The 13,733-nt window shown below is 44.0% G+C and overlaps 1 protein-coding gene across 1 annotated transcript in view; it reads right to left on the bottom strand.

The window, feature by feature from the left end:
- The window catches only part of CD38 (CD38 molecule), a 43,995-nt gene extending 30,977 nt beyond the window's left edge, over window positions 1-13,018 (bottom strand). Inside the window, exon 1 of the mRNA XM_057704655.1 lies at window positions 12,669-13,018. Coding sequence (XP_057560638.1) covers window positions 12,669-13,018 — 350 coding nt within the window. The remainder of the gene's footprint in view (window positions 1-12,668) is intronic.
- Between the last annotated feature and the right edge of the window lie 715 nt (window positions 13,019-13,733).

Below are 13,733 nucleotides of genomic sequence, written 5' to 3'. Positions count from 1 at the left end.
GTGGAGAACTGAGTTTAGCAATTCTTGAAATGTCTCATTATAGAAGAAATTTGGATTATGTCTATAAAACTCCTAAGCTGAGGCCATCCATTTGTGAAGCTCCTTACTGGTTTTTTTTTAATTGTGGTAGGTCCTACTATTTAGAATTCCACTTAAGGGAATTAAGTGATTTTATATTCTTCTCTATATTTTTTTTCCAGGTGTTCTAAAATGGGCGTGCTTCACTTTTATAATTAGAAAACGATAAGTCATTAGAACGGAAAAAAATGTCATTCTCATGCTTTATTTATTCTTCAAGTTTCTGACGTCAGTTTTCACTTCCTTTGTCTTTGATAACAAGATTCTCGTCATCCTCCCACTTCCAGAATATGTATTTACCAGGGATTTTTTTTTAAATACGCCCCCCCCCCCCCCCGCTCGGATTCCCCACTCAGATCAACTACAAAAACTCATGAATATAATCAATCCTTGCCTTTCAAGCTCTTAGTCTCTGAAACACACACACACATGAAAACAATTCATTTCATCTCTCATTCAGTTTCCTTTTTGTTCTATCTTGCATCTGTTCTTTCTACCATAGATCCTTTAAAGAGAACTTTGCCCTGGTAGTTTTCTAACCTGATTTAGGTCTAAGGCAAGAAATAGATCTTTAAGAGCAAGAAACAATGCAGGACCACTTCTAAACTCATTTATTGCAAAAAAAAAAAAAAATCTCTTAACAGATCTCTTAACTGTATTTAACTGAATCACTGAGTTAACCAACACTTTCTGTTCTCTCTGTACAAGTTGCCTTCTTCTACACAATTAATAGGCTATTCTAGTATCCCCAAGAATGTTCATTTTCACTCACTTGGTTGTTTACCTATTCTTGAATATCTTTGGGTTTATTTTTTTTTAAGTTTATTATTTATTCGTTTATTTTTTATTTTTGACTGCATTGGGTCTTTGTTGCTGCACGCGGGCTTTCTCTGGTTGTGTTGAGCAGGGGATGCTCTTCATTGCGGTACGCGGGCTTTTCATTGCAGTGGCTTCTCTCGTTGCAGAGCATGTGCTCTAGGCTCTCAGGCTTCAGTAGTTGTGGTGCATGGGCTCAGTAGTGTGGCTTGCAGGCTCTAGAGCGCAGGCTCAGTAGTTGTGGCACACCAGCTTAGTTGCTCCGTGGCATGTGGAAACTTCCCGGGCCAGGGATCCAACCCGTGTCCCCTGCATTGGCAGGCGGATTCTTAACCACTGTGCCACCAGGGAAGCCCCTGTGCTTCTTGTTTTTGTTTTAATTATGTGCTTTCATTAAATTGTTCATAAATAAATTAAGTGGAAAAAGAAAAAAAATTTTTTTTCTACAAAAAGTACGTTGAATTTTTTGGTAAAAATGACCCAGGTGCGTCACTTTTAAAATGTTGCTGAATTTGATGTTGGTAGGCCAATTGTCAAAGACCTTAGCAAACTGTAGAAATCTAGAAGCATTCTTTACTTAGACAACTTCTCAGTCCACTTTAAAGAAGCTGCCTCTCAAACAAGCCCCAGTTTCTTCCATCTTGGAGCCTTCCTTATCCATCCAACCAACATGCTATTTCTGCTCTCCTTTCCAGCAAGACCCCTGGCAAGAGCTATCTATGTACAATCTCCAATTTCTCTCTTCCCATCTTTTTCTTGAATCCATTCCAGACAGGCTTTCACCATGACCACTCCTCTAAAACAGATCTTATCAAAGTCATCAATCCATTGGTCAGTTTTCAGTTTTCATCTTACTTAACCAGTTGGAATCACTTGGATAAGAGAGTTACTACTTCCTCCTTATGAAACATCTGCTTGAATTTCTGTACACAGTTGACTTCCACATTTATATCTCCAATCCAGACCTCTCACTAGTACCCTAGACTCATAGAAACCAGCTTCCTGTTCAATATCTACACTTGAATGACAATGGACTTTGCAAAACGAACATGTACAAAACCAAACCGGTGGTTCCTTTCCCAACTTGCTTCACCTCAGTCTTTCCCTTTTTGATAAATGGAAATTGTCTGGTAACTCAGCCCACAAACCCTGGAGTTTTTGTTGTTTCCTCTTTTTCTCTAACATCCCATATACAAGTACATTGCAAATCACCTGGAATCTACTTTCAAAATGTATCCAGAATACGTCCCCTTCTCACCACCATCCATCACTATCCAGGTCACAATCACCTCTCACCTGAACTACTACAAGAACTCTAAGTGACTTCCATGCTTCTGTCCTTGCCCCACTACCAACTATTTTCAACCCAGCAGCCAGAGGGCTTCCTTTAATAAGGTGTCAGACAGTGGTACATGCTCTATATATCACTATTCATCACTAGCGGGATCTATCCTATATCCTAAGGACCAAAAGAAACATAAAGAAATTTAGACATTTTGTTAGCAATGATAATAATATACATACATACATATAATTATTTGTATATGTGAAAGCAAATACATAATTATATTAATGTTATTAGGAACCGAGCTTTTTAGTGTCAGAGAAAAGAGATACAAACATAAAATTTTAAAATATTAGAAGAAAAACCTTGTGCCCTTTACTTTACATTGGAATTATCAATGTGAACTCACAATGTTTCTTTCTTTAAAAGGATATATTTTTCTACCACCATCTACTAAAAAACCCAAATAGTTATGGCAACCAGTGGCACTTAGTACTCTGATATAATCTGAATAGTGATGTAAGGAATTGATACTCATTAAATATATAATAACCCATGAGTTCATAACTATACTTTTAAGATTTTTTTTCGACGTGGTCCATTTTTTAAAGTCTTCATGGAATTTGTTACAATATTGCTTCTGTTTTTTTACGTTTTGGTTTTTTGGCCATGAGGCACATGGCATCTTAGCTCCCCCCTCAGGGATCGAACCCACGCTGGACCGCCAGGGAAGTCCCCATAATTATACTTTAAAAAGAAACTCATAGGTCATCTCTGAAGTCAATGAGGCATTAACCAATTCGTTATTCCTTAAACTGATAAATAAAGGGAAAGAATCAAGTATCTATCCTCCCCTTCTTTTATGGACTCTATTTCAGGGCAAACAAATAGTGGATGAGAGATAGCCTTCTGTTGAGAAGAATCAGAGTAATAAGTGCAGATGGAATCTTACAGTTAGAAAACATCCATTTTACAGCCCCTACAGAAGTAATCAATCTTGGCAACAATCATCAAATGCTGCTAAACTAATTAGATGAAGATTGTTGCGGAACTTCATAATGAATGAATTAGGCGTTAATAGCCAATCCTGTTAACCTCCCTTAATGAGGGACAATGTGACATTATGTGTCTCTAGATGTGATGCCCGAGGAATTCCTCAGCCCCCTCTATAAAGCACTCCTGCCCACCCCCAAATCTAATCTGACTCTAACCTACCTCTCAGTTTGCAGGTAACATAGGGAATAGAGGAGCACATAGAATAAAACCAGGAGCCAAATCCAGCAAGTGGGAAATTCTACAAGACAAAGTACCCAGTCTCTTCAACAAAGTGACTGGCTTTTTAAAATGGGAGAGAAGGGACTTCCTAGGTGGCGCAGTGGGTAAGAATCCGCCTGCCAATGCAGGGGACACGGGTTCAATCCCTGCCCCAGGAAGATACCACATGCCATGGAGCAACTAAGCCCGTGCACCACAACTATTGAGCCTGCGCTCTAGAGCCCATGCACCACAACTATTGAGCCCATGTGCCACAACTACTGAAGCCCACGTGCCTAGAGCCCATGCTCTGCAACAAGAGGAGCCACCACAATGAGGAGCCCGCACACCACAAGGAAGAGTAGCCCCCGCTTGCCACAACTAGAGAAAGCCCATGTGAAGCAATGAAGACTCAACACAGCCAATAAAATAAATTAATTAATTAATTAATTAATTTAAAAAATAAAAAAGAAACAAAAATGGGGAGAAGAAAAATGGTTATAAATTAAAGGATACTTAATATATCTTTGAAGATACTTAATAGTTATGATAGTTGAATGCAATGGGTGAATCTTTATTTGAACAAATCAATAAAACTACATGATCTTTAAGAGAAATCACGGAAAATTGAACACAGGTTGCATATCAGATCACATTGAAGAACTATCCTTAATTTTGTTAGGTAAGAGAATAGCTTTACACCCATATTTTTTCAAATGTTATTTTTTCATTAGATATTCAGACTGAAGTATTTACAGACAAAATGATATGAAGTCTGGAATTTGCTTTAGAGTACGTTGGGGGGAAATGTGGGGAGATAGATTAAATAAGAATAGCAGAATGTGGATAATTCTTGAGATCGGGTAATGGGCAAATGGGGATTGATTATTATTTTCTCTAGTTATACATAAGTTTAAAGATTTCTGTAACAAAATGTTCCAACTTGCTGTCTCAGTGCCTTTGCACATGTTCTTTCTTTTGCCTAGAATGCTCTTCCGCAGACATTTCTACTTTTTTGCTCTCCCTCTATCTTCAGGTCTTTGGTAAAATGTCATCTTCCAGTGACATCTTTTATTACCATACTTAAAACTCTAAACACCCCCCATACCAGCACCCTTTCCAGCACTTTCCGCCATCTGCCACACTACATATTTCCTTGTTTTCTTTATTGTATACACCTCACCCCAACTGGAATGTCAGTTGCATCTGAGCAAGAATGTAGTCTGTTTTGTTCACTGCTAGATCCCCAGGACCTAGAAGAGTTTGTGAGATATAACAGAAACTAGTTAAACACTTATTGAATAAGTGTGTTACAAAAATATACACAATTTGGAAATAAGGCCAAAAGGTGGGCACATGTCTTTTCAATGTCATATTGGGTTATTGTTTGACAAGTTGACCCAAGAGTGAATTAATTATCTAGCAGAGTGTATCTGTTACTGACTCTCAAACCTTATGCAGTTTGATGGGAACTTGTAGATCTTGTCTATTAGAGATGCAAATAACTTCTGTCTGATAGAAAAGATATCCCCATGAGTTATGGCTTTTTATTGCCTTGCAGACCACTGACGAGTTTTAAATCTAACCTACCAATCTAATTCTAATATTCCTTTTGAAATACTTACAAATAGTCGGTGCTTCCAAATGTTCTCTGAAAGGACTTTATCATTTTTACAGATACCCTCATAAATAAATAAATAAATCTTTGACATGTGTTGATTGTGTGTGTTATAAAAGTCACGCGCTTAACGTTTTGAAACCTCTGCTTTGACAAATGAATTCAAATTCAAATAAATTATTCAAACAAATTGTGATGAGCTGTGCAAATGTTGGCTGACACTGTTGGCCTTTTGCCATTTGAGCTTCTGATTCTGCCTTGTTGAGCCACACAACACACACCTTATCCACTTGCAATAAGACTCTTTTCCAACCAGTGGAGGACCTCTGGTCACCTATGTCCCCCTCCCATCAGATTTCTCCAAGTCACGCAACCTCAGGCCCTTTCTCCAGCCTCCCCTCCTGCTGCCCCTATGCCAGCACCCTCTCTCACTTGTTACTCACAGGGGAACTTAAGCACCCAGGTCTGAAAGTGAATGGAAGGATGATGGAATATCCCCGGGCGGAATAAATAATATTTTACACTTATCTACTTAGGCTGGCAAGCAATGTGATTCTGACACAGAATCGCAAATAGCTGTCCTCTCTTGGGACCACTCCAGTTAGCTGGTAGCATCTAGGGGCGTGCTAAGGCTGGATGCGGGCTCACCCCATGTGCTGTGATCACTCAGCAATGCCTCCAGCAGACCCAGGATTAGGAGTGCATGGTGTGTACCACATCCTTCCTGACCCAGCTTTAAGAGGTGACAGTTCAAGAGGTGAGATAAACCACAAAGAACATGTCTGAAATTAGAGCAGGGCATGGCACCCAACTGCTTTACCTGCAGCGTTTCGTAGTGTTTCCGAAGTATACATCTTAGGACCTTGTCGCACTGTGACCCCACACTGCAGCCTCAAGACCCACCTTTGACACCGATAGAGCAAAATACCAGCTGCTTCCACCTGGAGACTGCAGAAATGCTAACACAGTTGGGATGGGCCACCCCAGGCCCTGAGACTTGCCTAGAACACTCTTTTGGAAACCATATGATATCACGGCTCTGGGCTACGCAGTCAGTTCAAAACCGGGCTCTACCATTTAGCTCTGACCTTGGGAAAATCGCTCCATGTTTCCGTTTTCTCATCATTTGAATGGGTCTGGTGATTCCAACGACAGAAAGAGATGTTTCAATTCCCACTCTCATGTGCTAACTGCAAGACCAGCTTCATGGACTTATACAGTCACACAGAGCCCTGGGCTCAGAAAAGTCCCACACTTAGAGTTTAAATCTCTGCAGTTGCTGTCTGGAAATTCTTAATAATTTTATTTTTGCTTTTGTGTTTCATGAGAGAAGCCCAGTGGGACACCAGAGGGTGCACCAGAACCTTGAATCCTTGACTCATATGTGGTCCCCACCTCCAGCTGCTTCTCCAACCCCCTGGGGCAGGTTCTCACCAGCTATGACCCTGCCTCACTCCACCACCAGCAGGAGGGTCGGGGTCAGACACCCCTTCCCTGTGTGCCAAATTGTGGGGTGCAGCCCCAGGCACCTGTGAGAGTCTGCTCTCTCCCTGCAAGTAACCCCTGCGCCCAAGGGGACCCAACCTCCAATAGCAAGTAACAACCACCTGGCAGGTGGAGAGAAAGAACAATGAACAAGGCATCTTCATTTTGCACGGGGCCCCACAAGTTACCTTGCCAGCTCTAACTAATTGTCAGAAATCACTTGTTTATTTAACTGACTTAGGCCCGTTTCCCCATCCACAGGGTGTGCCCTGAGGATTTCCCGACAGGATTCTGAGAATGTCTAAAAAGAACCAACAATATAAAGTTCCTAGAACACTGTAAACAGACCATAAATATTGATTCCCAGGCTTTCTCCCTTCAAAATTTCTAAACGGACTTTTGGCAGCTGTTCTCCAAGGGTTTTCCCTCCAGAGAGGAGAGGAAGCAGAGGGGCCACGAGTGTTCACTGTGATAACAAATAGAAGTTTTCTCCCGGAGAAATGCCGCCACTTCCTTCAGCTGTTAAGAATGATACCAGAACAAGGAATGTGGGAGGATGGCCACTGTGAACCACTGACCTTTCTAGAAACGACATCGGAAGCAAAGCACCAGGCCAAAGAGACCGGAAGCGACATCTCTCCTTCTCCCTCCTCTTGTCTCTGCCCTCTCTCGCTCAGCCATCTGATGTGCTGCCGAGGTGTCCAAATAGCCCCTCCTTCTAGAAGATTCTACCCCCAGAGCTACGTTCTCCCGGAAGTCCTGGGAGCACGCCACAGGCCCCCAAACTCAGTTTATTTGCATGTGCACTCCACTCCACCCTCCCTTCCACAGGTAACTCAGCTTCCCTCTTTAACCACAGCAGCACCTCAGAGCCCTTTCCCCTTTTTTCTTCTTTCCCCCTTTCCCCTTTCCACCTTCCACATTCACTCAGGTGCCTCTGAGACTCTCCGGCTTCCAGGACGAGAGGTGGGATTGAAGGAAGCCCGATCATCACGAAGCATGCACAGGTGAACGTGAGGCCTTGTGATGCTCTAATAAAGCTCAGGGTCTAACTGGGAAGACAGATGTTGAGCAGGTGGTCATTCCATCACCTCAAAGGGAAAACATGCTTCAATTCTGTCCTGTGCAAGTACGGTCACCCTCTCACTCTCCTGTGTGCTGAGAAAGTCCAGGTTGTGGACGGGCTAATGTGAGGTCCAGCCCCTCTCATCAGTGGGATCTTCCCAAGGTCCCACAACCTTTAGGGGGTTTTAGTCCATCAATTGGCCAATCTGCCCCCAGCAGTAGCATCTTATCTGTCTCCAAGGCTTTGTTCAGCGGGGTAACATGCACTCTTCAGAACACCCTTCCGCTGAAATCCTATCGTAAAAGGAAGACTTCAATGTGCTACCTCTTTCATCAAGTCCTTCCCGACTGCCCACCAGGTAGATGCTGCTCATTTCTGAATCTCTGTGGCACAGTGCTGGCGCTTGGCTCACAGCCATTCAGATATTTTCTTATTTGATAGGTACCTGAGTATATCCTACACAGCCCTGCAAAATCTAGCAAAGGGCTAACAGCAGAGAAGAAGGCCCTCCCTCCTCGGGGCCCCTCTCGTTCACGTACAAACCTCTTTGCTATTGTGGATCACACTGTCCTGTGGTACTCTGTTCCCAGGCCAGCCCTCGCCCACCTCCCCCACCAGACCTGGAGATCGCAACCTGTGTTTTCTTCCTCCCTGAAACCCCAGTACCTAGCTTCAGCTCTACACACACGGAAAGTCTTTACTAAGTGTTCATATGAATTGGCTATTCTGTACATTTGGTACTAATACATTTTACTGAGTGGCAGTTAACAAAATGTTAAAATCATTAAAATTGGAGGCATGGAGAAGTAAAAATGAAGAACTGGCCGTGAGAAATCTTGCCAGGAATTCTGAAGAGGAAAGAGAAGCAAAAAGAAACTATGAACTGAAGATAAAGGAATCAGAAAAGACAGTGGGTGTGGTCACAGAAGCGATCAGCAGCAGCTGGCAAAACATCAATGAGGAGTTTTCTCTAAGTCTCTCACTGCTTATGTTTGTGTATCAACCAGTACAATGTGGACTTCAGTGGGCTCAATTCAGCAGGCATCAATTAAGACTCTATAATGTGATGCGTGACGTGCTGGACCACAAGGGATGCAGAGGTGAAATAAACAGCTCCTCCCCTCCAGGACCCTTGCTTGTCTTGGGACAGGGACAAGGAGAGCTGTCCTAGAAGTGCCTGCATCCACCCCTAGACAGCCAGCAGCTGTCTGTCATCCATGCCTGCGATTCATGCGAGGGCTGGAGTTCCTCAAGGTGAGAAGATTCATGGACCAGAAGCCACACCATCTAGGTGCCTCCCTGGAGGCCCATCTTACTCTGGGTGCTGGCTCTCCAGTCCTTCCTACAGGCTCTGCTCCACCCTTCCACGTGCCTTGGGTCCTGACTACTTGCTTGGACACTCGAAACTCTCCTGTAGTCCCAATATCCCTGAATTATCAGTGCTAACAATTTACTAACACTTTGGTGAGTCTTGGCCTTATCTCTTGGGTCTCATAAGTCCAGGGCCACCTTGATCAGAAAGTAGATCCTGTGTGTGAACCTTGAGACAGGAGAGCCAGGTGTAATCTGTTCAGGGATGTTCTGCATTTGATGCTCTTGGTTCAACTCAAAAAGGCGCAGTTTAATAACCAGATACACGTTTCAATACTTGCCTACCCACATTAAGAGACAAGCAGAAAGTGAGTTCTGTGGGGGTAAGAGATTTTGGAAAAGGAAAAACAAGAAAATGGAACAGATGAAGAAGACAAAGAAATACCAAGAAGCTCTTATACCAAAGGAAAAATAACAATCTATATGCCCAAAACTGAAATTGATGGATTCAGGAGTGATGGTATTGAAAAGTTCACGGGGGAGGGTATTTATTATGGCTTTGTTCATTTCTATTATTTGTTATATATTGGCTTGTATACCATTCATTTAATTCAACTAAACATTTTTGCTAATTATATTGCAGGCGCTCTGTTAGGTTCTCGAGATATATCACTCAACAAAACGTCTCTAGACTAAATGAGCTTATATTTCATGAAGCGTGTGTTAGATTTCTATCATTTTTAACTCTAGTTAATAAAAGGCAATAAAGTAGAAAGGGATGTAACTGAATAACTAAAAAGACGATAAGGAAATGAACATTTAAAAGCTAACATAAAGATATATGAATGGTTAAGCTGTCCCCAAAATTTTTGTCACTCCTTCCATAGAGGGGGTGGCGTTGTTTTCCTCTCTCTTGAATCTGGGCTGAACTGGTGACTGTTTTAACCAATGTGGAGCTGACGCTGTGTCAGATATGGATCTAAAGCTTTAGGAAGGCCTCCCAGGTTCCACTTGTGAGAGTTTAGGAACTCTGAAGAAATCCAGCTGCACCACAGAGCGATCATATGGAGAGACCGGGAGGAGAAGAGAGACCATGAGAGGATACAGTGAGAAAGAGAGGCTGCCACCCCAGCTAAGCCCACACACCACGGCACCATCTTCCAAGTGCCATGTTTATGATGTTCCAGCCAACTTAGTCCCTCAGATGACTACAGCTCCAGGTACCACCATGTGAAACAGAAAACCATCCAGTTGATCCCAGACAAGCCACTGAATCATGAAATATTGGGTTGGCCAAAAAGTTCATTCCAGTTTTTTAGACAAACCTGAATGAACTTTTTAGCCAACCCAATAAATGATTGTTGCTTTAAGTTCATAATTTTTAGGATAGTTTATTATGAAGCAATAGATAACCAAAACGGAAATTGTACCGGGAAGTGAGGTACTCCATAACCAAAACCTAAAACATGTCAACATGGCTCGGCCGCGGTACCCCAGATATATTAGTCAAATGCATCTAGATGTTGCATTTACATGGATGGACTGTGAGTAAAACAGGTGACCCTCCATGATGTGGGTGTGCCTCATTCAATTAACTGAAGGCCTTAAGAAAAAGACTGACTTCCCCCAAGGAAAAGGGAATTCTGCCAGCAGAGGCCTTTGGACTGAAGCTACAGCACCCACTCTTCCCTGAGTCTCTAGCGTGCCTGCCCACCCTGCAGATTTTGTCTCATCAGGCTCCGCAATCATCTGAGTCAATTCCTTAAAGTAAACACTTTCTCGCTCTCTCTCTTCCCCTCTCACCTGTGCTACTACAATGTGGCTTTAGCATTGGGTCCTGGGTGGCAGGCTAAAGTTAGAAAGACCTCAAGGAAATTGTTTGTGAAGGCTGTACGGACATGAAGGAAATTGTCACTGGAGACCTGGCAAAGGAGACCCATGTTATGTACAGGGTGGAAAGTTTGGTAACCCTGTCACCTGCCATAATGGAGCTAATAGTTCACCTGGTGAATTTAGGATTTTGGCTAAGATTTCCAGGCACAATGCTGGAAATGCCAACTCATTCCTTTTAGATGTATCTGATAAGATCCAGGGAGAAAGAGAGAAATGAACCCAAGAAGGACTGTTCATTTTTTGTTGTTGTTGTTGTTGTTGTTAAAATCTTGCTTTATTTATTTTATTTTTATTTTTTGGACTTTTCATTTTTAAGTAGATTCAAGAGCAAACATTTCTAAGTCAAGATCTACTAGGTTTGAGTCTCCTCCCTAGGCATGAGATAGAATGGGATGGGCCTTCCAGAAGGAAGCTTTGCAATGTTGAAATGAAATAAAATTTTATTTTTAAACTACAAAAAAAAAAAAAAAAGATCTACTAGGTTTGAAAATAAAACTGCTTTTCATTCCCAGGCTTTCTCAGTAAAAGGATATCAAAGTAAGAAATGGCAGGCATCCTGACAAACATTAAAAAGCCACAGCTCTCTATGGCATATGCTGCTTGCTATAAGGATGTGGACGTCCCAAAAGTGACTGAACAGCAACAACAGCAATTTAAAGACTGTTACATTAAGCGGAAATAAAAAGATCGCTTCTATTATTAGCATTTCAGATTGGGTATCACTTGATTTAATTGATATTTCAGATGTAATCTAAAGGAATGCCTCAACTTCTACTTTCTCTCTCAGTTAACTAATTCGTTGTAAGCAAAACACTTAAGGGACCATGGCAATCTCTGGACTTCAACAATTTTCAAGTAAGACTTCCAGTCTCTGGTTAGAACCGAAACCATTGAGCGCAGGCAGGGAGGCTGGGGCAGCGGGCGGTCTGGGAAGGGGTGCGTCTCAGGGCTCATCGCCCAGGGTCGCAGGTGTTTGGAGGCGAAAGCGATCTCAGGCACACAGATGAAAATCGCGGTTCCCCTGCCCGCCTTTGGCAGGCTGAGAAGCAACTTTTTACTTCCCAACTTCTTCTGCTTTATGTACAACTTTAAAAATAAAAAAAAATGAGTTTTCCGGGTGAAACCAAGCCCTGGGAATGGAAGTCAAGAAAGCAGTTCACTCTGGGGAGAGATTAGTAGCTAGCTGGGAAAGGGCCCGAGGAATCTTCCGGAAAGGTTCCTACACTGATGTGGATGGTGTTTCCAGGGTTGGTATAGATTCATTAAGCAGATGCGCTTTACCGTGTGTTACAGCTTAAAGTTGTTTCACATTCATTTCAGGGCGCACAAAAAGAATCGGGGTGCTGTTTTATAGTAATGCATGAAACTAATCTCTGTGATGGGGTCCTTCAGACACCATCCCCCCACCTCAGGTTCCGCAAATTACTTAACCTGTGGTCTGTAACCGCCCGGGGCACTCCGGGTCCTAGAAGGGGAACGGAAACCCCGTGTCAAGTAGAAAATGCCAGCAACTCCCCAGCCTCCCGGGCCGAGCGGGGCTGCGGTCCCAAACGTGGCTGGGCTCTGGGCATCTCTGCGGAGTATCCACCAGTTGAGCGGCCGGGCCAAAGAGCAGCGCGCTCGCCACCGCCCGCCTGCACCTCTAGGGACTGGGGCGCGGAATCGCGAGCCCGGACTCCCCCCTCAGCACTGCCCGGCGGGCTCTCAGCTGACTCGGAACAGCAGATGCTTTGTTTCGGGCAATCCAGACGGCTGCTCCGCGCGCGCTGTCCAGCCGTACCCAGCTGTGCCCAGCTGCACCCAGCCGAGCGCAGGAACCACCGCGCGCGGTGCCCTGCCATGCGCCAAAGATGCCAACTCACCTGAGCCCCGGCGGCACCGAGCGAGGGTAGGTGTCGCATCGCTCCAGGACGATTTCCCGAAAATGGGCAGTGCTGCCCGACCCGCTCCACTTCTTGTGGGGCCACAATCGGATTGCGACCACCACCGCGGCGATCCCTCCCACCAGAAGACACAGACACACGCAGAGACAGATCTTCGTTTTCCCGGACATCTGGTCGGCCGTGGGGTCCGAGGCGGGTCGCCCGGGCGAAGTTGGAGAAGAGGCTGCTGGAGGCTGAGCAGCAGGGAGGAGAGAGCTGGCCGGGTTCTGAAACTGCACTTCCTCTTTATCTCTCATTTGTCTTTTCTCCGCTTCCTCCTCCCCCACCATCCCCTCCTTCAAAGTTCCCCGGTGGTGATTGCTCCACGAATAAGGATTTCAAGGTCTTAAAAAGCCTTCAGCACCTACTACAGCCGTTCACTTCCAGACGGCTGAGCAGAGAGCCACCACCTTGACTTTACTTGGAAGGCACTCAAAGAACAGCGAGCATAGCCTCATACTCCTCAATTGGCTCCCTCTATCTAGCTGCACTTTACACTTTACCCACACCTGCTTCCTGGAGAGTGTCAAGGCCACTGTCTGCCTCCCTACCTGTGTACATGCAGTGCCTTCTGTTCACAAAGGAAGGCTCTACCTCTGCCTATAATGTTGAGAAATACCTTTTCAGCCCCCTGTAAAGGCTCTGCTTAAGCCTTAGCCTTCTCTCCATGGGCATCAGTATAAACTCTGGGTTCAAACTGAGCTCTGGCTGGGTGATGTGGGGTAAGTTACTTGACCTCTCTGTGCTTCAGACGTAAAGTGGGCACCATAGCAGTACTCACTTCATGGGGTTGTTATGAGGATTAAATGAGCTCATATTTACCAAGTGTTTAACCTGGCACATGGTAAGCACTCACTAAGTGTTAACTATTCCTACCTGCTCCCTGAGACTGTGGAGGGGATGCAGTTCTATAATCCATGAGGTGTTGCTTGGAAAAGTGTCTGGCATGCAGTAAGTACTCAAAGTAGTGGTTCAATAAATAATCCAGCAGCTTTTCCCAGATGC

This window comes from Hippopotamus amphibius, chromosome 13 (genome assembly GCF_030028045.1).
Source record: "Hippopotamus amphibius kiboko isolate mHipAmp2 chromosome 13, mHipAmp2.hap2, whole genome shotgun sequence".
In the NCBI taxonomy this organism is placed as follows: Eukaryota; Metazoa; Chordata; class Mammalia; order Artiodactyla; family Hippopotamidae; genus Hippopotamus; species Hippopotamus amphibius.
Note: the sequence above shows the minus strand (reverse complement) of the source record. Positions and strands in the feature narration are given on the sequence as shown.